We start from the raw sequence: 23,932 nt of genomic DNA, 5'->3' as shown, positions 1-23,932 counted from the left end.
AGTGTCGAACAATCGGTTTTTAAAGATATAAATTGAGATATCTTAGTGTAATCCTTGCACCATTGATTCAGCATACAGAGCTGAAGAGGTCGCATGTGAAAACGAGCAAAGGGGATCGCGTCCGATGCAGCAGTCATAAGACCTAGAATTTCCATGCATAAGGTTACCGAAGGGAATGATTGTGACTGAAGGTTTCGACAAGCTGAAATCAATTTTAGACGTCTTTTGTCTGTTAAAGACAGAGTCATGGACACTGAATCTATCTGGAAACCCAGAAAGGTTACCCTTGACTGAGGAATCAATGAACTTTTTGGTAAATTGATCCTCCAACCATGATCTTGAAGAAACAACACAAATCGATTCGCATGAGATTCTTCGAATGAGAAGACTGAGCAAATACCAAGATAATCGTCCAAATAAGGAAATACCAAAACCCCGTTCTCTGAATACAGAAAGAAGGGCACCGAGAATCTTTGAAAAAAATTCTTGGAACTGAGGCTAGGCCAAACGGTAGAGCCACAAAACTGGTAATGCTTGTCTAAAAAGAGAATCTCAGACACTAAAAATGATCTGGATGAATCGGAATATGCAGATACACATCCTGTAAATCTATTGTAGACATATAATGCCCTTACTAAACAAAAGGCAGAATAGTCCTACAGTAACCATCTTGAATGTTGGTATCCTTACATAACGATTCAATATTGATAGATCCGGAACTGGTCTGAAGGAATTGACCTTCTTTGGTACAATGAAGAGATAAAATAAAACCCTAGTCCCTGTTCCAGAACTGGAACTGGCATAATTACTCCAGCCAACTCTAGATCTGAAACACATTTCAGAAATGCTGAGCCTTGCTGTGTTAACTGGGACACGGGAAAGAAAAAAATCTCTTAGCAGGAGGCCTTAACTTGAAGCCAATTCTGTACCTTTCTGAAACAATGTTCTGAAACCAGAGATTGAGAACGGAATTGATCCAAATTCCTTTGAAGAAAACGTAATCTGCCCCATACCAGCTGAACTGGAAAAAAGGGCCGCACCTTCATGGGTACTTAGGAGCTGACTATAGGTTTCTATAAGGCTTGGATATATTCCAAACTGGAAAAAGTTTCCAAACTGATACCGCTCCTGAGGATGAAGGATCAGGCTTTTGTTCCTTATTATGAAAAAAAGAACGAAAAAATGATTATTACCCTGGACAGAAAGGGAAAACAAAGTTGACTTAGAAGACATATCAGCATTCCAAGTTTAATCCATAAAGCTTTTCTAGCTAAAATAGCTAGAGACATATACCTGACATCAACACTAATGATATCAAAAGATGGTATCACCAATAACATTATTAGCATGTTATAGAAAAATAATAATGCTATAAAATTATGATCTGTTACTTGTTGTGCTAAAACTTCTAACCAAAAAGTTGAAGCTGCAGCAACATCCGGTAAAAATATAGCAGGTCTAAGAAGATTACCTGAACATAAGTAAACTTTTCTTAGAAAGGATTCAATTTTCTTATCTAAAGGATCCTTAAATTTAGTACTATCTGCCGTAGAAATAGTAGTACATTTTAGCAGGAATAGAGACAGCCCCAAACCTTAGGGATTTTGTCCCAAAAAACTCTAATCTGTCAGATGGCACAGGATATAATTGCTTAAACGTTTAGAAGGAGTAAAAGAATTACCCAAATTATTCCATTCCCTGGAAATTACTTCAGAAAAAACATCAGGGAGATTAAACACTTCTGGAATAACTACAGGAGATTTAAAAACCCTATTTAAACGTTTGGATTCAGTATCAAGAGGACCAGAATCCTCTATATCTAAAGCAATTAATACTTCTTTAAAATAAAGAACGAATAAATTCCATCTTGAACAAATACAAAGATTTATCAGCATCAACCTCTGAGACAGAAACCTCTGAACCAGAAGAACCATTATCAGTATCAGAATGATGATGTTCATTTAAAAATTCATCTGAAAAAAAGAGAAGTTTTAAAGGACTTTTATGTAAACTAGAAGGAGAAATAACAGACATAGCCTTCTAAATGGATTTAAAAAATAAAATCTCTTATGTTTATCAGGAACACTCTGAAATTTAGATGTTGACGGAACAGCAACAGGTAATATAACAGTACTAAAGGAAATTTTATCTGCATTAATAAGTTTGTCATGACATGCAATACAAACAACAGCTGGAGAAACAGATACCAAAAATTTATAGCAGATACACTTAGCTTGGTAGCTCCAGCCCCGGCAGTGATTTTCCTAAAGTATCTTCTGACTCAGTTGCAACGTGGAACATCTTGCAATATGTAATAGAAAAAACAACATATAAAGCAAAATTGAACAAAATCCTTAAATGACAGTTTCAGGAATGGGAAAAAATGCCAGTGAACAAGCTTCTAGCAACCAGAAGCAATAAATAATGAGACTTAAATAATGTGGAGACAAAAGCGATGCCCATATTTTTTTAGCGCCAAACAAGACGCCCACATTATTTGGCGCCTAAATGCTTTTGGCGCCAAAAATGACGCCACATCCGGAACGCCGACATTTTTGGCGCAAAATAACGTCAAAAAAATGACGCAACTTCCGGCGACACGTATGATGCCGGAAACGGAAAAGAATTTTTGCGCCAAAAAAATCCGCGCCAAGAATGACGCAATAAAATGAAGCATTTTCAGCCCCCGCGAGCCTAACAGCCCACAGGGAAAAAAGAGTCAAATTTTTGAAAGGTAAGAAAAAATGATTAATTCAAATGCATTATCCCAAATATGAAACTGATTGTCTGAAAAATAAGGAAAGTTGAACATTCTGAGTCAAGGCAAATAAATGTTTGAATACATATATTTAGAACTTTATAAACAAAGTGCCCAACCATAGCTTAGAGTGTCACAGAAAATAAGATTTACTTACCCCAGGACACTCATCTACATGTTTGTAGAAAGCCAAACCAGTACTGAAACGAGAATCAGCAGAGGTAATGGTATATATAAGAGTATATCGTCGATCTGAAAAGGGAGGTAAGAGATGAATCTCTACGACCGATAACAGAGAACCTATGAAATAGACCCCGTAGAAGGAGATCACTGCATTCAAATAGGCAATACTCTCCTCACATCCCTCTGACATTCACTGCACGCTGAGAGGAAAACCGGGCTCCAACTTGCTGCGGAGCGCATATCAACGTAGAATCTAGCACAAACTTACTTCACCACCTCCATCGGAGGCAAAGTTTGTAAAACTGAATTGTGGGTGTGGTGAGGGGTGTATTTATAGGCATTTTAAGGTTTGGGAAACTTTGCCCCTCCTGGTAGGAATGTATATCCCATACGTCACTAGCTCATGGACTCTTGCTAATTACATGAAAGAAATATATATATATATATATATATATATATATTTTAATGATTGGCACCAGAAAAAAATAAATTAGGATCTGGTTAATGCACACTTGCTTCAATAAGGGTATTTGCAAGTGTGCAGTGCTCAGAGGTAGTAGAACTATTTATATTATAAAACAAAAAAAGAGATAGGGGCAGAGGTGCAAGGTACTCACTGTTCCCTCCCCCCAGTGCTCCAAAAGACTACCCTAATCTGGCACAAAACTGTAAGATACAAATTATTGAAATCAGAATAAAACCACCTAAATTGCAGAAAAATAAGTAATTTTAATAAAAATAAAATATACCAACAAAAATAACAAAATAGAATAAAGCCACTAAAGCGGTGTAATAAATAAGTGTCCACAACAGAAAAAATATATGAATCCAATGATCTCCAAGGGTACCCTTTGAAAAAAATATATATGAAAATTTCAGAGCTCACAAAAAACAACAAATTCTTAATACCAGATACGGTTAATGAAATCTGCAACAAGAGGTAAGTCTGCTTGTGGTAGTGAATCCATATTTCCCAAACAGAAAATGCTGAGCAGTCAAAGAAAACATAATTTATGCTTACCTGATAAATGTATTTCTCTTGTGGTGTATCCAGTCCACGGATCATCCATTACTTGTGGGATATTCTCATTCCCAACAGGAAGTTGCAAGAGGACACCCACAGCAGAGCTGTCTATATAGATCCTCCCCTAACTGCCATATCGATTCATTCGACCGAAAACAAACAGAGAAAGGAGAAACCATAGGGTGCAGTGGTGACTGTAGTTTAAAATTAAAAAATACCTGCCTTAAAATGACAGGGCGGGCCGTGGACTGGATACACCACAAGAGAAATAAATTTATCAGGTAAGCATAAATTATGTTTTCTCTTGTAAGGTGTATCCAGTCCACGGATCATCCATTACTTGTGGGATACCAATACCAAAGCTAAAGTACACGGATGAAGGGAGGGACAAGGCAGGTACTTAAACGGAAGGTACCACTGCCTGTAAAACCTTTCTCCCAAAAATAGCCTCCGAAGAAGCAAAAGTATCAAATTTGTAAAATTTTGAAAAAGTATGAAGCGAAGACCAAGTCGCCGCCTTGCAAATCTGTTCAACAGAAGCCTCATTTTTAAAGGCCCATGTGGAAGCCAAAGCTCTAGTAGAATGAGCTGTAATCCTTTCTGAAGGCTGCTGGCCAGCAGTCTCATAGGCTAAGCGGATTATGCTTTTTAGCCAAAAAGAAAGAGAGGTTGCCGAAGCCTTTTGACCTCTCCTCTGTCCAGAGTAAACAACAAACAAAGCAGATGTTTGACGAAAATCTTTAGTAGCTTGTAAGTAAAACTTTAAAGCACGAACCACGTCCAGATTGTGTAATAGACGTTCCTTCTTTGAAGAAGGATTAGGACACAAAGACGGAACAACAATCTCTTGATTGATATTCTTATTAGATACCACCTTAGGTAAAAACCCAGGTTTGGTACGCAGAACTACCTTATCTGCATGGAAGATCAGATAAGGAGAATCACATTGTAAGGCAGATAACTCGGAAACTCTACGAGCCGAGGAAATAGCTACCAAAAAATAAAAAAATAACTTTAAGAACCAAATTTAAACTCCATGGTGGAGCAACAGGTTTAAACACAGGTTTGATTCTAATTAAAGCCTGACAAAATGCCTGAACGAATGGGACATCCGCCAGACGCTTGTGCAAAAGAATAGATAGCGCAGAAATCTGTCCCTTTAAGGAACTAGCTGACAATCCTTTCTCCAAACCTTCTTGGAGAAAAGATAATATCCTGGGAATCCTGACCTTACTCCATGAGTAGCCCTTGGATTCACACCAATAAAGATATTTCCGCCATATCTTATGATAGATTTTCCTGGTGACAGGCTTTTGTGCCTGAATTAAGGTATCTATGACTGACTCGGAGAAACCACGCTTTGATAAAATCAAGCGTTCAATCTCCAGGCAGTCAGCCTCAGAGAAATTAGATTTGGATGGTTGAAAGGGCCTTGAAGTAGAAGGTCCTGTCTCAGCGGCAGAGTCCATGGTGGAAAGGAGGACATGTCCACCAGATCTGCATACCAAGTCCTGCGTGGCCACGCAGGCGCTATCAAGATCACAGATGCTGTCTCCTGCTTGATTTTGGCAATCAGACGAGGGAGCAGAGGAAACGGTGGAAACACATAAGCCAGGTTGAAGGACCAAGGCGCTGCTAGAGCATCTATCAGCATTGCCTTGGGGTCCCTGGACCTGGATCCGTAACAAGGAAGCTTGGCGTTCTGGCAAGACGCCATGAGATCCAGTTCTGGTTTGCCCCAACGATGAACCAATTGTGCAAACACCTCCGGATGGAGTTCCCACTCCCCCGGATGAAAAGTCTGTCGACTTAGAAAATCCGCCTCCCAGTTCTCTACACCTGGGATATGGATAGCTGATAGGTGGCAAGAATCTCTGCCCAGTGAATTATCTTTGAGACTTCTAACATCGCTAGGGAACTCCTTGTTCCCCCTTGATGGTTGATGTAAGCCACAGTCGTGATGTTGTCCGACTGAAATCTGATGAACCTCATTGTCGCTAGATGAGGCCAAGCCTGAAGAGCATTGAATATCGCTCTTAGTTCCAGAATGTTTATTGGAAAGAGTGACTCCTCCTGAGTCCACGATCCCTGAGCCTTCAGGGAGTTCCAGACTGCACCCCAACCTAGAAGGCTGGCATCTGTCGTCACAATTGTCCAATCTGGCCTGCAAAAGGTCATACCTTTGGACAGATGGACCAGAGAAGAGAATCCCTGGTCTCTTGATCCAGATTTAGTAGAGGGGACAAATCTGTGTAATCCCCATTCCACTGACTGAGCATGCAGAGTTGCAGCGGTCTGAGATGTAGGCGTGCAAACGGCACTATGTCCATTGCCGCTACCATTAAGCCGATTACTTCCATGCACTGAGCCACCGAAGGGAGAGGAATGGAATAAAGAACACGGCAGGAATTTAGAAGTTTTGATAACCTGGACTCCGTCAGGTAAGTTTTCATTTCTACAGAATCTATCAGAGTCCCTAGGAAGGAAACTCTTGTAAGGGGGGATAGAGAACTCTTTTCCTCGTTCACCTTCCACCCATGCGACCTCAGAAATGCCAACACTATGTCTGTATGAGACTTGGCAATTTGGAAGTTTGATGCCTGAATTAGGATATCGTCTAAATAAGGGGCCACTGCTATGCCCCGCGGCCTTAGGACCTTCAGAAGCGACCCCAGAACCTTCGTAAAAATTCTTGGGGCTGTAGCTAGCCCAAAGGGAAGAGCTACAAACTTATAAAGCCTGTCTAGGAAGGCAAACCTGGGAAACCGATGATGATCTTTGTGTATCGGAATGTGAAGATAAGCATCCTTTAAATCCACTGTAGTCATGTATTGACCCTCCTGGATCATAGGTAGGATGGTACGAATAGTCTCCATCTTGAATGATGGAACTCTGAGGAATTTGTTTAAGATCTTTAGATCCAAAATTGGTCTGAAGGTTCCCTCTTTTTTGGGAACTACAAACAGATTTGAGTAAAATCCCTGTCCCTGTTCCTCCTTTGGAACTGGATGGATCACTCTCATAACTAGGAGGTCTTGTACACAGTGTAAGAATGCCTCTCTCTTTATCTGGTTTGCAGATAATTGTGAAAGGTGAAATCTCCCTTTTGGGGGGGAAACCTTGAAGTCCAGAAGATATCCCTGGGATATAATTTCCAACGCCCAGGGATCCTGGACATCTCTTGCCCACACCTGGGCGAAGAGCGAAAGTCTGCCCCCTACTAGATCCGTTATCGGATAGGGGGCCGTTCCTTCATGCTGTCTTAGAGGCAGCAGCAGGCTTTTTGGCCTGCTTACCCTAGTTCCAGGTCTGGTTAGGTCTCCAGACCGTCTTGAACTGAGCAAAAGTTCCCTCTTGTTTTGCATTAGAGGAAGTTGATGCCGCACTTGCCTTGAAGTTTCGAAAGGCACGAAAAATAGACTGTCTGGCCCTTGATTTGGACCTATCCTGAGGAAGGGCATGACCTTTTCCTCCAGTGATGTCAGCAATAATCTCCTTCAAACCAGGCCTGAATAGGGCCTGCCCCTTGAAGGGAATGTTAAGCAGCTTAGACTTTGAAGTAACGTCAGCTGACCATGATTTAAGCCATAGCGCTCTGCGCGCCTGAATAGCAAAACCAGAATTCTTAGCCGTTAGTTTTTTCTTCTAGAAAAATCTTAACTGCACATACCTCATAGCAGGATAACCTGCACGCCATTGCCCCGCTGAAGTTATCTCTCTCTTCAGTCATGTGTGAGAACAGCAATGGATCTTAGTTACAACCTGCTAAGATCATAGAAATCACAGGCATATTCTTCTATTTTTCTGCCTGGAACAAAATAGTACAACTCCGGTACCATTTAAAAATAATAAACTTTTGATTGAAGTAAAATAACAGCTACATTTCACCACTTCTCTATTACTACCTCCATGTTTGTTGAGAGTTGCAAGAGAATGACTGGATATGGCAGTTAGGGGAGGAGCTATATAGACAGCTCTGCTGTGGGTGTCCTCTTGCAACTTCCTGTTGGGAATGAAAATATCGCACAAGTAATGGATGATCCGTGGACTGGATGCAACTTACAAGAGAAATAACCAACAGTATACAAAGGACAGTAGCGGTAGGTAAGAAGCGCCCAGAGCAGTCTCCCCCAGAATGATTTAACAGTCCAGTAAAGCAGGTGCTAGTATAGGCAGGGTTAGTAAGTCAAGCTTAAGATGTCTCACCCATTGATGTCCAGGATACGATATCCCTATTGATGTTGCTTCGGGGTGCGTGTAAACAGCAGTACTTACCTAACCCTCCTGACGATATCACAACTAGCTTCAGTTGTTGGGAGGCCGGTTGCCTGTCGCTTTACCGCTTACCGTTTTTTTATCCGATTTAGTGATGCTGTGACTGCAGACTGATACCTTGCTGTGTATGTGGATCCTTGGAGATTCTAATCAAAAGTTCCCAGGTTATGTTATGGAACACATGTAGCTGCCAACTGTTGCTATGTACGTTTCACCCCTCACGGCATGGGGCTTCTTCCGGCTGTGTCTGATTACGTCACAATTAGGTGACGCTTTTTAAGACAAAAAGACTCCGCCTCCATCAACTGAGTGAATTGTTACCAATTAAATTGAAACAAAAAGTTTCTTGTATTTTGAAGGCAAACTGCACCGCTAAAGTGGCAAATAGTGGCTTTAAATTAAATGTTGTGTATACAATTAATTTAAAAAATCTCACAAAACGCTTGTTTGATATAAACTTAAATTGGCACAGCTTTTATGAACCTTTTAATATCATTATTAACATTGTGGACATGGAAATCCCTGAATGAATTGTGAACAAAACCTTATGTTTTTCAATAAATGATCTATAAAGAACAAAGGTTTTGTAATGTTTTACATCATGATTATCTTTAAACATGTTTACATCCTTATTAATATTTAGGGACTTAGGAATCCCAGGATGGGTTTATGAGAAAAACCATTTTTGTTTTTCTGTAAACGATCTCCAGAGAACAAAGATTTTATGTTATTTAACATCATATTAGTCATTAGGGGTATAAGAATCTCTAAATGGAGTATAAAGAAGACTTATGTTTTATTATACACAATCTACAGAGAACAACAGTTTTGAATATATTAATTTACAATAAATGTCAACAGTTTTTAGCAGTATCCAATAAAAATTGTCATGGATAAATTCTGCAGAGTTAGCATTTATTGTAGTTTAATCTCCTAAAAAGGGGGCAAAATTAATTTCTTCATTCATCCCAATAGGCTTTAAGGAGCCAAGATTATATATCCATTTACACTCCTTTTGTAACAGTAATTTATTTTAGAATAACTACAGAAGAAATAGGAGAGGACGTTTTTTAGAGAAATCAGCCCCACAAAAAGAACAGGTAGAGGGGGGAAGCAAAGAGGATACTCACACCCAAGACAAAAATCGATATCCCTTACGGAATCAGAAAAAAGACAAGAGTTAGATCAAATTAGTAACATCAAGGATGAATTTGTCACAAAAAAACATCTCAGAAGTACAAATTAAGGTACTGGAAAGAGGGTTAACTTTTGCACCTAAGAATTCTTGTGACAAATTCACTACTGTAAAGGATGTCCATTTATTTGCTAGAAAGGTAATTTTAAGGAAATTACATCAGGATAAAAAACAGGCAACTATTTTGGACATGCATGATAGATTGCTACTGGAAAACTGGACTGATATTGATTCGGATAAAGTGCCGGAAGAATCTGAACATATAGGTTTCAATAACCTGGCAAAAAAATCAGAATATATGCCATCTTTATCCATGGTACCTTCAGTACTCAATTTTGTTAAATTGGTGGAAAAAGATGTATAAAAAATTAAAATCTGGTAAAATAAAAATTACCAGATCCAATGACAATCTATCAAATGAAGAAAGGAAAGCAATAAAAGATCTTAAAAGTGACACCTCAATAGTCATCAAGCCTTCGGACAAGGGGGGTAACGTCGTAATTTTAAACACCAAGGATTATTTAATGGAATGTAAAAAACAACTTAATGACAAAACTCATTACAAATGTTTAAAATATAATCCAACAGATGAATACAAATCCCAATTAGTTAAAATTTTGAAAAAAGCTCAGGAGGAGGGCTTAATAAATAAAAAAGAATTTGAATATTTAAATAAAAAATTCCCTACTACGGCCACATTTTACACAATCCCAAAAATACATAAAAAGATTGTCCCAGCACCAGGAAGACCCATAATTGCAGGGATAAATTCCTTAACAGAAAACATTTCCACATATGTGGATTATTGTTTAAGACCATTTTTAAGTTCCTTACCTTCGTATATTCAAGACACCCTCGATGTCCTTAAGAAACTAAATGGAATTTGTTTGAATAAAGAAACTATACTGGTGAATATTGATGTGGAACAGCTTTATTCCTCAATCCCCCATGAAAATGGTATCAACCAAATTAAAAGATTTCTGGAGGAGAGAGGAATAAAATACAAAAAACATACTGACTTTGTTTTAGAACTTTGGAGATTTATCCTGACACATAATTTCTTTATCTTCCAAAACAAATATTATGAACAAATTTTGGGCACAGCAATGGGCACATGCTGTGCCCCAACCTATGCTTGTCTTTATTTAGGAGCTTGGGAACGAGATATTGTCCTAGATGCTTCAAACCTTGATCTAAGCCATATTAGCGTATGGCTTAGATTCATTGATGATATTGTTATGTTCTGGGAGGGCACGGTTATACAGCTACAAGATTATATGCAAAGATTGAATAATAATTCATTCAATCTTAAATTTACATTCTCCTGGAGCTCTAGTGAAATAGCATTTTTGGATTTAAAAATCAAAAGGGAGTTTAATATAATCACTACTGAAACATTCCGTAAGAGTACAGCGGCCAATACAATATTACACGCTGACAGCCACCACTTACCACACTTACTCAAAAAGATTCCCCAAGGCCAATATCTGAGGCATCGTAGATATTGCACAAACATGGACAGATTTAAAGTGGAAGCAAAAGCAATGGAAACTAGATTTAAAGAAAGAGGTTATCCATCCAAGAGACTTAAACAAGCCTTTTGTAGGGCTAGAGATAGTGACAGAGAGGGTCTACTATATAACCCAAGAGAAAGTAAAGATGAGAATATCATTAGATTTATAAGTACATACAATGAGCAATGGGAAACAATATTGTCTATTCTGAGGAAACATTGGCATATTTTAACCCTTGATAAATCCATAGAAAAAATGGTAGGGACCAAACCCAGTATGACAGCAAAACGAGCACCCAATTTGAGGGATAACTTAGTAAGTAGTTTATTTAAAGACCCAGAGAAACATAACTGGTTAAAAAAGTATAAAAATAGAGATGGAAACTTCAGATGTACAAAATGTTCTGTGTATGACAACCTATTGTGATATATTTTGTGATATTCATGGTAATACATATAAAATTAGAGGCCATATAACATGGAAAACAGAACAAGTGATATATATGGTTCAATGTAATTGCCCAATTTATTATATTGGAAAAACTTATCGTGAGCTCAGGGAAAGGATAAAAGAACACAAGAGAGACATTAAAAATAAACTTATCAAAATGAGCAGTGTAGCCAGGCACTTCTACTTCAATCACAATAGTGATGAATCTACCCTAAAGTTTAGGGGTCTGGAAAGAGTGCAACTGAATGAAAGAGGTGTAATTGGGATAAATTACTGTTACAAAAGGAGTGTAAATGGATTTATAATCTTGGCTCCTTAAAGCCTATTGGGATGAATGAAGAAATTAATTTTGCCCCCTTCTTAGGAGATTAAACTACAATAAATGCTAACTCTGCAGAATTTATCCATGACAATTTTTATTGGATACTGCTAAAAACTGTTGACATTTATTGTGAATTAATATATTCAAAACTGTTGTTCTCTGTAGATTGTGTATAATAAAACATAAGTCTTCTTTATACTCCAGTTAGAGATTCTTAAACCCCTAATGACTAATATGATGTTAAATAACATAAAATCTTTGTTCTCTGGAGATCGTTTACAGAAAAACATCCTGGGATTCCCAAGTCCCTAAATATTAATAAGGATGTAAAAATGTTTAAACATAATCATGATGTAAAACATTAGAAAACCTTTGTTCTTTATAGATCATTTATTGAAAAACATAAGGTTTCGTCCACAATTCATTCAGGGATTTCCATGTCCACAATGTTAATAATGATATTAAATGGTTCATAAAAGCTGTGCCAATTTAAGTTTATATCAAACAAGCGTTTTGTGAGATTTTTGAAATTAATTGTATACACAACTTTTAATTTAAAGCCACTATTTGCCACTTTAGCGGTGCAGTTTGCATTTAAATTGAAACAAAAAGTTTCTTGTATTTTGATTGGTAACAATTCACTCGGTTGATGGAGGCGGAGTCTTTTTGTCTTAAAAAGTGTCACCTAATTGTGACTTAATCAGACACAGCCAGAAGAAGCCCCATGCCGTGAGGGGTGAAACGTACGTAGCAACAATTGGCAGCTGCATGTGTTCCATAACATAACCTGGGAACTTTTGATTAGAATCTCCAAGGATCCACATACGCAGCAAGGTATCAGTCTGCAGTCACAGCATCACTAAATCGGATAAAAAACGGTAAGTGGTAAAGCGACAGGCAACCGGCCTCCCAGCAACTGAAGCTAGTTGTGATATCATCAGGAGGGTTAGTTAAGTACTGCTGTTTACACGCACCCCGAAGCAACATCAATAGGGATATCATATCCTGGACATCAATGGGTGAGACATCTTAAGCTTGACTTACTAACCCTGCCTATACTAGCACCTGCTTTACTGGACTGTTATATCATTCTGGGGGAGACTGCTCTGGGCGCTTCTTACCTACCGCTACTGTCCTTTGTATACTGGGATTTACTGATGGTTATTTCTTTGACTGCTCAGCATTTTATGTTTGGGAAATATGGATTCCCTAGATAATAGTAGTGGTATTCTAGCGCTAAGAGTGCCCTAAGCTGTAACCAAAAAATGGGGTCTAACCTCCCCCAGAGAAAAGTAATATTGAAACAAAGGGATGGGTACAGCGCCAAAAGGCCTAGGGACAGATATACAGAACTGCCACTACGTTAAAATGTAGATTTATTACAATCAGATAAAACAATAAATGACATAAATTGTAAAATAAGAATAAAAACAAATAGTATATTGGCAAAAAGTGCCGACCAAATATTTAAGAAATGCAATAATGAGAAATATTTAAAAACATAAAATTGCTAGCAAAACCAAAAAAATCAAACAATCAGAAAAAACCTAACATGCTAGTAATCAACAAAAAATCTTGGGTACGTTTAGGGTAAAACAAGCTATCTAAGAATTCAAAGGGTGGAGAGCTGTGGGTCAGAAAAGGTCAGTATGGATCCATAGTGTGGTGTGCACCGTGGTGAATTATGGGAGGTGCGTGTAGGGTAATGTGAATGACCCAATTCCAGAACAGACCTGGGTGTGAATGCTTGAAAGCAACCAGAGAACAAATACAATGTGGCGAATTACAACACAGTGAAAATAGAAAATAATAAATAATATAAAATCACGGAAAAAAAGTCCCAAAAAAATGCAGAGTGGAGACTAGAACTCCAACACAAAAAGATCTGAGGAAATCCAATACAACAGAAAAAATCCTTAATGTGCCAAGTAGTGATAAATCCCAAAAAATCGAGTTGAAAGTCAATCAAAAGTCAAATATAAAGTCAATGAAAAATCGAAAAAATGATGTTCAACAAAGGGGGATGGAGAACAAAGTTAGTGCAAAAATAAAAAAAAAGGGAAAGCAAAAAATTTTAATTAATTTGTAATCCAAATGTGGCCAATGAAGGTGATCCAAATAATATCACAGTGGTGAACAAAATCCAAGTATATACACAACAGAGCAAAGTGAAGAAAAAATAGGATGTATAAGTGTTAGAAAAAAATTTTTTTAACAGGTGAGACAAGAAAAATACCAAGGATCCCAATGAACTTTAGGCAATCAGCGGCTCTTATTGTCGTCCCTAGTAGATTCCTGTAACCCAAAATAACAACATAGCGTAATACAGTAAAAAATATAATAGTAATAAAGTGGAAAGATGCTTACCAAAGGGTCTACGCGTTTCGGTCCTCAATAGACCTTTTTCAAGACTGATCAGTCTTGAAAAAGGTCTATTGAGGACCGAAACGCGTAGACCCTTTGGTAAGCATCTTTCCACTTGATTACTATTATATTTTTTACTGTATTACGCTATGTTGTTATTTTGGGTTACAGGAATCTACTAGGGACGACAATAAGAGCCGCTGATTGCCTAAAGTTCATTGGGATCCTTGGTATTTTTCTTGTCTCACCTGTTAAAAAAAAATTTTTCTAACACTTATACATCCTATTTTTTCTTCACTTTGCTCTGTTGTGTATATACTTGGATTTTGTTCACCACTGTGATATTATTTGGATCACCTTCATTGGCCACATTTGGATTACAAATTAATTAAAAATTTTTGCTTTCCCTTTTTTTTTTATTTTTGCACTAACTTTGTTCTCCATCCCCCTTTGTTGAACATCATTTTTTCGATTTTTCATTGACTTTATATTTGACTTTTGATTGACTTTCAACTCGATTTTTTGGGATTTATCACTACTTGGCACATTAAGGATTTTTTTCTGTTGTATTGGATTTCCTCAGATCTTTTTGTGTTGGAGTTCTAGTCTCCACTCGGCATTTTTTTGGGACTTTTTTTTTGTAATTCGCCACATTGTATTTGTTCTCTGGTTGCTTTCAAGCATTCACACCCAGGTCTGTTCTGGAATTGGGTCATTCACATTACCCTACACGCACCTCCCATAATTCACCACGGTGCACACCACACTATGGATCCATACTGACCTTTTCTGACCCACAGCTCTCCACCCTTTGAATTCTTAGATAGCTTGTTTTACCCTAAACGTACCCAAGATTTTTTGTTGATTACTAGCATGTTAGGTTTTTTCTGATTGTTTGATTTTTTTGGTTTTGCTAGCAATTTTATGTTTTTAAATATTTCTCATTATTGCATTTCTTAAATATTTGGTCGGCACTTTTTGCCAATATACTATTTGTTTTTATTCTTATTTTACAATTTATGTCATTTATTGTTTTATCTGATTGTAATAAATCTACATTTTAACGTAGTGGCAGTTCTGTATATCTGTCCCTAGGCCTTTTGGCGCTGTACCCATCCCTTTGTTCGAAATATGGATTCCCTACCACAAGCAGACTTACCTCTTGTTGCAGATTTCATTTATCCGTATCTGGAATCAAGAATTTGTTGTTTTTTGTGAGCTCTGAAATTTTCATATATATATTTTTCAAAGGGTACCCTTGGAGATCATTGGATTCATATATTTTTTCTGTTGTGGACACTTATTTATTACACCGCTTTAGTGGCTTTATTCTATTTTGTTATTTTTGTTGGTATATTTTATTTTTATTAAAATTACTTATTTTTCTGCAATTTAGGTGGTTTTATTCTGATTTCAATAATTTGTATCTTATGGTTTTGTGCCAGATTAGGGTAGTCTTTTGGAGCACTGGTGGTAGGGAACAGTGAGTACCTTGCACCTCTGCCCCTATCTCTTTTTTTGTTTTATAATATATATATATATATATATATATATATACACACACACATACACACACACTGCATTCATTTTTTCCCACTTTTCTTGATCTATTGACTTCTATGGGGGAATACGTTAATGCAGTCGCAATATTCTAATTTTTACTTTAAACTTGTAATACAAGCGCTACCCGACGTGCGCAAAAAGTTTACTTCTAGCACAGTTAGCCCGCAAGCTAAATACAGATCCACTCATAATATGAGCCATAGTGTACAAGACAAATTTCCAGCAAACCTAGGGTCGTTTTCATGGGTGTCCCATGAACTTTCCTCACCACCTGAAGTACAGAATGCAGAAAAAAATACAATTGAATGTCTGTTTTTTTTATTTTATTTTTTATTTTAATTCCCCTATCCCCTGAATGTAGCACCATTTTAGAGGAAGAAGCACAATATTCTAGGAGTTACACAGCATTCTGGAATTTATAGTTCACTGTTTCCCTCTCAGTATTGTGCCACTGCAGTTCTGGACTCTAATTGCCATCATGCATCGTACAGTGATGGGAAGTGAGCTTCCTTGAAGGCAAAAAAGTTCAATCCTACCACCTTTTTAACAGCAGCAAAGAATAAGGTATGTGCTTGTAGGTAACACTTTCTGTGCAGAGTCCTCATATCCACATACTAGAATAGTTTGTTAAACATTCTACCAATAGCACAAATAGAGGAATGTTTATTTTGCATATATTAGTTAATGTACTGTTAGCAGTTTTAGACTTTATATTAACTTACGTTGGTTCTTTTGTGTTTAAATTTGATAATTTTTTTCTTCTTTGTAACGGTATAATGCAACAGATCAAATAACAAAGCACTAAATAATAAATAAATATATATGCTATTTTCATTTATAAGTTAGAATTCTGCATAAAGACATACATTAAGTATTAAAGTTTAAACTAGCATTTTGGGATAATTTTAACCCCCAATTTATATATAATGTATGCAAGTGTGTGTGTGTCTGCACGTTTCACTTTCGTGTCCCCCCCCTGGAAAAAATTCTGAAGATACCCATACACTTTTATTTTTTCCTTGGTATTGTTATAAAATCATTGTTAATGCTTTTTCTCTACATTTTGCTTTGCATAATAAAAATATAAGAGAATGCTATTTATTATTATGTTAAATTTTATTAGGAAATAATGACAAATTATAGCAAACAACAATAGATTTCAACTCACCATCATGATTCACTTGCTTGGTATTCCACTTCCATCGACTCATGTCATTTACAGCCCAAGTTCCGGTCAAAGATCGATTTTCCACAAATACCACTGTTCCCAAACCTCTTAGTAGGTTCTAAGAAAATAAAATGTTAAAGTATATTATGCCATGGACACAAAAAAGCAACAATTACATTATCTATGTATTTTCACACAACTACATTCTTAACACTAAACTTCGTCATTTATGTCAGTTTAATTTCTTGTTCTCGATTTTTGATAAATAATATGAATATAGTCATACCTGGAGGTTTAACGCTACAGGCTTGGAAAGGATGGGGTCTTCATCAATCTCATACAAATGCTGTATTCGAAGAAGTACACGGTGAAAATCTGCCTCTTTTTCATATACTTTTCCTGAGAGTATAATACATATTTAATAAAGAATATAACAAAAGTGATATAATATTTTTTATCGTCAACTGAAATGTAAAATAAAATGGAAATTAAATTCAATATACAACAATTTCTGAATCTTGTTTTTAGCTCCTAGGCAGTACTCACCAGAAATAAACGTAGCCTCTTACCCTTTACATGTATAAATGTGACTACCATTAACAGGCACTCTATTCTAAGTGAATGGACGTGTATACATTGGGCACAACTAGCATTGATGTCTAGGGGAATGACTAGAATTGTCAAAAATTATGCTGGATTTAATTTAAATTAAATTTGGCTCACCCTAGCTAATACTCGCCAGAAAGGAACAATTACTCAAGTGAGGACAGGTAAATAAAGACAGACACAAAATGGAGGTTTATTGAAACAAAACAACTGCAGAAAGAAGCTTCTTGCCAAAACCAACTTCTACTGCCTGACAGACAGCCAATCTGTAATGTGTAAGAAAAGTATGTTTTAGACTGTTTCTTACACAATTTAGATGAGGAAGTATCCAACTCAGTTGCTAAAAAGAATAGAGATATTCCTAACATACATCTAGATTACGAGTTTTGAGCACTATAGGGAAAGTAAAGAACGCAACAAAAGTAGCGTTATTTAATTCCCTATAGCACTGCCATTAAAAGTTTTGAAAAACACTGCTTGCGCATGCAATATGGAGATTTTAAGCTCCATTCCACACAAAAAACAAGCAATGTGTTTGACATGCTTGTGCACGCTTCCCCCATAGACATCAATGTGGCAAAAAAAAAAAAAGTCTAACACCTGCGACTGCGGAAAAGCTCCGTAACGCAGCCCCATTGACGACAATAGGGAAAAAGAAAATACAGTTTAAACCTAACACCCTAACATAAACCCTGAGTCTAAACACCGTTAATCTGCTGCCCCCGACATCGCTGACGTCTGCCTAAAGTTATTAAACCCTAATCTGCCACTGCCGATATCGCCACCACTATACTAAAGTTATTAACCCCTTATACGCCGCCCCCAACATCGCCACAACTAAAATAAAGTTATTAATCCCCTATTCCGACACTCCCGATATCGCCGCCACCTAAATAAAGCTATTAACCCCTAAACCTCTGGCCTCCCATATCACTACCACTAAATAAAACTATTAACCCCTAAACTGCCTGCCCCCCACATCGCAACAACATAAATTAAACTATTAACCCTTAACCCTAACGTAACCCTAACATCCCCTAACTTTAACATAATTAAAATAGATCTAAATTAAACTTACAATTATTAACTAAATAAACCTATTAACCCATAAACGGCCAGCCCCCAACATCGCAGCAACCTAAATTAAACTATATTAACCCGTAAACCTATCCCTAACATAACCCTAATCCTTAACCTAACCCTAACTCCCCCTAACTTTAACATAATGAAATTAGATCTAAATTAAAGTTACTATTATTAACTAAATAATACCTATTTAAAACTAAATACATACTTACCTGTGAAATAAAACCTAAGATAGCCACAATATAACTAATAGTTACATTGTAGCTAGCTTAGGTTTTATTTTTATTTCAAAGGTAAGTTTGTATTTATTTTAACTAGGTAGACTAGTTAGTAAATAGTAATTAACTATTTACTAACTACCTAGTTAAAAAAATACAAACTTACCTGTGAAATAAAACCTAAGCTACCTTACACTAAAACCTAACATTACAAAAAATAAAAACACTAAAATCACACAAAAATTAAAAACTACCATTACAAAAAATAAAAACACCTACCATTACAAAAAAAATGAAATTATCCAAAAAATAAAGATTATTCCTATTCTAATACCCTTTAAAAAAAAAAAATAATACAAACACCCCTAACGCTATAAAAACCCCCACCCCCCAAACTACCAAGGGCCCTTAAAAGGGCCATTTGTAGGGCATTGCCCTAAGTTAAACAGCCCTTTTTCTAAAATTGAATATATATATATATATATATATACACACATTACACAAAATAACATATTATCAAAAATAAAAAAAATATTCCTATTCTGATACCCATAAAAAAACACCCCAAAATAAAAAACCTAATCTATAATAAAATACCAAAGGCCCTTAAAAGGGCCTTTTGTAGGGGATTACCCTAAAGATATGAGCTCTTTTAGTGAAAAAAAAATACAAAGACCCACTAACATTACAAACCCCCACCCCCAAACCCACAAAATAAAAAAAATAAAAATATCTAAAAAACCTAAGCTACCCATTGCCCTGAAAAGGGCATTTGTATGGGCATTGCCCTTAAAAGGGCATTTAGCTGGGGGGCGGAGCCAACTGTGGAGCTGAGCAGACGCAGGTACTAAGAGCTCCTGCTCTAATAACTCTCCAAAGACCACTATATAGCCCTAAAAGAACATCTCATATGATACATGGGATGTAAGATTACATATTGGACATTGCTGACCATCTCTGGGAATAGCTTGCAGAAGGACACGAACAGGACAAGAGAGGTGCCGACGGCAGAGGCATAGCGATACCCCGGATTCTGTGAAGGGCCTGCCTCTCTCACCGTCTCTACCGGAGCCTATTACACTCAGCTTCTGGACCCTCTCCTAAGGCTTACCGATATTAGGCAGATCTGACCACCCACCCAGTCGAGAAGATGGACTCCCTAGTCTTAGACACACTAACCGAGCTGGGACTCCGCATGGATAGCCAGTTCAACATACTCTCTCAATTTTTGTCTCTTGACCGGGAGGACTTACCTAACATGTCAGAGGGGGATCTCAACAACTCACCTTCTTCGGGAACCCACTCCCTCCGACACGACAAGATGGCGGACATTACCAGTCGAGGCCATTTCGCATTACCCCAGCAGCCTGACGTCACTCCTGACTATGCCGCCACTCACCCGGCTCTTGCCTCGAGGCGGCCGGTCAAGGCGGGAGCCAAAGTAGACGTATCTGCACATCACCTTCTTGAATATAGCCCTCCTGTTCCTAGCTCTCTGACAACTACGGATCTTGACTTGGTCACGAGGAGCACCGACATCATTCATAGAGATTGGCGCCTAGATGGAGAAATGAGATCAAGTCCCTGGTTCACGACCCAGCTCTACAGAGATCTCAATATGTCTAAGCCAGAACCCCTACTGAGTAATGTGCAATCTGGATCGCATAGCAAGATCACTCTGAGGGATTTGGATTCCCTCGCTGGGCTACAGATGACTAGCCTTAATAATAACTATGTAAGCATGAGTCTAATTGCCGATCGGAACTACAGGGCCTCCCATGACCCTCATGCTATATTCCCCGATACGGAGCGGTTACATGCCCAAAGGAGGTCTGGGGTGGGCTGACTTTCAATAATGAAATGATCACTAACAAATCTACTACTTATATTTATTATATATATACACAAGCATTTATAACACACACCATTTTTGCGCACCCTATCGTATGATTTAATATCATACTTTTTTTTTCGTTTGTTTTTAGTGGGTACACTTATAGGAGTGCAGCACTATATTTACACACATATACATATATTTTTTTTTAGATATACACATATACATTCTAAAATTTGGAATATTGTACAATATTGTATTTATTTATTCATATTTACATATTTTCAACTTAGAATATTGTAATTTATTCATAGCAGCAATATGCAGTCCAAAGAGGATAGAAATAAAATCAGAGCAGCTTTTAACTTATTAGGGAAACCAGCCACTATGGCTTTACAATTTGATTCAGATAATACTAAATCTATGAAAAGCTTATTTCATTCTTTAGAAGAAGACATTTTGAAAGAGCATAGGCATTGGTGGGATCTCACCACATTAGAGAAATATATCGAACTCAAGCAAATCCCTAGAGGATTACGCATTTTAAAACATTGCTCTTTCGAAGATAATCCAGCACTCTTAGACAAATGGTATAAAATACTCAGCGATTGTTCTTTGGAACTAATGAAGGCTTTGATAGAACACAGACGTATCTTAGCAGATCAGTGTAGTGAAAACATAGAAAAAATACAAGCATAACTGGAAAAATTTATTGAGAGTTCTGATTATGATCGTTTTTTGAAAAGCATGTACGAAAGAACTGACAAGTTCCAAGAAGAACTCGTTCAGTCTAAAAACAAAAAATTAGAAAGGGATAATGAGGATTATATTAATGACAGAGTATATAGCTTTAACCGTACACAACCATCTAATTTAGAAATCCAGAATTTTGAGAGTCAAAGAAATACAGATCAAGGATCACATGAGACTGACCAACATATTACGACTAATGCACCATACAGACAAGACAGATCTGAGTCAGGTGGCAATTGGACTACTATACACCACAGAAACAATAATAGGAATTACAAGAACAATTACAAACAAAACAGCCATTATCAGACTAAACCAACAAACCAATACAGGAAACCCAATACACATACACACCGAGATAAAGAACAGTATAACCAGCAAAATTATAATAGACATAATTACAACCAATATGACACATGGCATAGACAACAATCTCCCCATCAATCGTATTACCCACCCAAATATCAATATGACAATCATAGGGTTTACAATGAAAACTCGTATTATGAAAATAGAAGACAACCTAGAGAAAATAGGAGATTTGATAATCATCAGAACTATGACTCACCTATTCAATCTAATCAGTATATTTATAAAGATAACTATCCCAGGACCAATTATAATCAAAATCAGAATCAATACTCTCATTCGAATCGCTTTCAACCTTTGGCTTCTGTAACAGAAGACAATGTTTTTACAGAACGTATACCTAGAAGCAACACCACCTCTGCTTCCTCTCCTTTTTTTAGATCATGCCCCCCACCATCGCAGAGCAATAATAGAGGAACCAAACCCCAGAAAAAGACCTCTTCATTTAGACCAAGAGGCACAAGAGCAAGAGGCATTGCCGCCAAGAAAGAAAAACACAATAAACTAGACAAGGGTATTTTTAATTTATCATCACACATCTTATCCATAGAAGAGAAAAGAATTCTTCATAAAGGTCTCTCTTTTTGTCCACCCAATCCCCATAATATCTTTAATCTTTTTGTAGACTTAAATCGATTCACTAGAAAATTGTCATTGCAAAAATATTTTGCCCAAAAAAGCTTAAAAGACACAATCTTTTGGAGTATAATACTATCTGCATTCTTACTGACAACATGGACATAGGAGAAAGGAGTATTTCTACCCAAGGTTCTATTAACTCTCTTACTGATCAACTTTTTGAAAGTGTCATTCATACTGATGTAAAAATGAAATCATCATTCTCTCCTCCATTGGGATGTAGCCAATATGTAGAAATCTATCAAAATTTGGTAATCGATGATCTCGAAAAAAAACACAATTTATGCTTACCTGATAAATTTATTTCTCTTGTGGTGTATCCAGTCCACGGATCATCCATTACTTGTGAGATATTCTCATTCCCAACAGGAAGTTGCAAGAGGACACCCACAGCAGAGCTGTAATATAGCTCCTCCCCTAACTGTCATAGCCAGTCATTCGACCAAAAACAAGCCGAGAAAGGAGGAACCATAGGGTGCAGTGGTTACTGTAGTTTAAATTTAAAAATTACCTGCCTTAAAATGACAGGGCGGGCCGTGGACTGGATACACCACAAGAGAAATAAATTTATCAGGTAAGCATAAATTGTGTTTTCTCTTGTAAGGTGTATCATCCATTACTTGTGGGATACCAATACCAAAGCTAAACTACACGGATGAAGGGAGGGACAAGGCAGGAACTTAAATGGAAGGAAGCACTGCCCGTAAAACCTTTCTCCCAAATATAGCCTCCGAAGAAGCAAAAGTATCAAATTTGTAAAATTTTGAAAAAATATGAAGCGAAGACCAAGTCGTCGCCTTGCAAATCTGATCAAAAGAAGCCTCATTTCTAAAGGCCCAAGTGGAAGCCACAGCTCTAGTGGAATGAGCTGTAATCCTTTCAGGAGGTTGCTGTCCAGCAGTCTCATAGGCTAAGCGGATTAAGCTTCTTAGTCGAAAGGAAAAAGAGGTTGCCGAAGCCTTTTGACCTCTTCTCTGTCCAGAGTAGACAACAAACAAAGCAGATGTTTGACGAAAATCTTTAGTAGCTTGTAAGTAAAACTTTAAAGCACGGACCACGTCCAAATTGTGTAACACAAGGATGGCACAAAAATCTCTTGATTGATATTCTTGTTAGATACCACCTTAGGTAATAACCCAGGTTTGGTACGCAGGACTACCTTATCTGTATGAAAAATCAGATAAGGAGAATCACATTGTAAGGCAGATAGCTCAGAGACTCTACGAGCCGAGGAAATAGCTACCAAAAAAAGAACTTTCCAAGATAAAAGCTTGATATCTATGGAATGAAGAGGTTCAAACGGAACTCCTTGAAGAACCTTAAGAACCAAGTTTAAGCTCCATGGTGGAGCAACAGGTTTAAACACAGGCTTGATTCTAACTAAAGCCTGACAAAATGCCTGAACGTCTGGAACATCTGCCAGACGCTTAACTAGCTGACAATCCTTTTTCCAAACCTTCTTGGAGAAAAGTTAATATCCTAGCAATCCTGACCTTACTCCATGAGTAACCCTTGGATTCACACCAATAAAGATATCTACGCCATACCTTATGGTAAATTTTCCTGGTGACAGGCTTTCGTGCCTGTCTTAAGGTATCAATAACTGACTCG

General features: G+C 37.3%; 1 protein-coding gene across 1 annotated transcript in view; it reads right to left on the bottom strand.

Annotated features, from left to right (window-relative positions):
* The window catches only part of MAN2B2 (mannosidase alpha class 2B member 2), a 341,988-nt gene that overhangs the window by 34,037 nt on the left and 284,019 nt on the right, over positions 1-23,932 (bottom strand). Inside the window, exons 17-18 of the mRNA XM_053704158.1 lie at positions 17,103-17,215; positions 16,817-16,934 (exon numbers count right to left, since the gene is read on the bottom strand). Coding sequence (XP_053560133.1) covers positions 16,817-16,934; positions 17,103-17,215 — 231 coding nt within the window. The remainder of the gene's footprint in view (positions 1-16,816; positions 16,935-17,102; positions 17,216-23,932) is intronic.

The sequence above is a fragment of the Bombina bombina genome, chromosome 2 (genome assembly GCF_027579735.1).
Source record: "Bombina bombina isolate aBomBom1 chromosome 2, aBomBom1.pri, whole genome shotgun sequence".
In the NCBI taxonomy this organism is placed as follows: Eukaryota; Metazoa; Chordata; class Amphibia; order Anura; family Bombinatoridae; genus Bombina; species Bombina bombina.
This window is presented reverse-complemented; position numbering and strand designations above follow the sequence as displayed.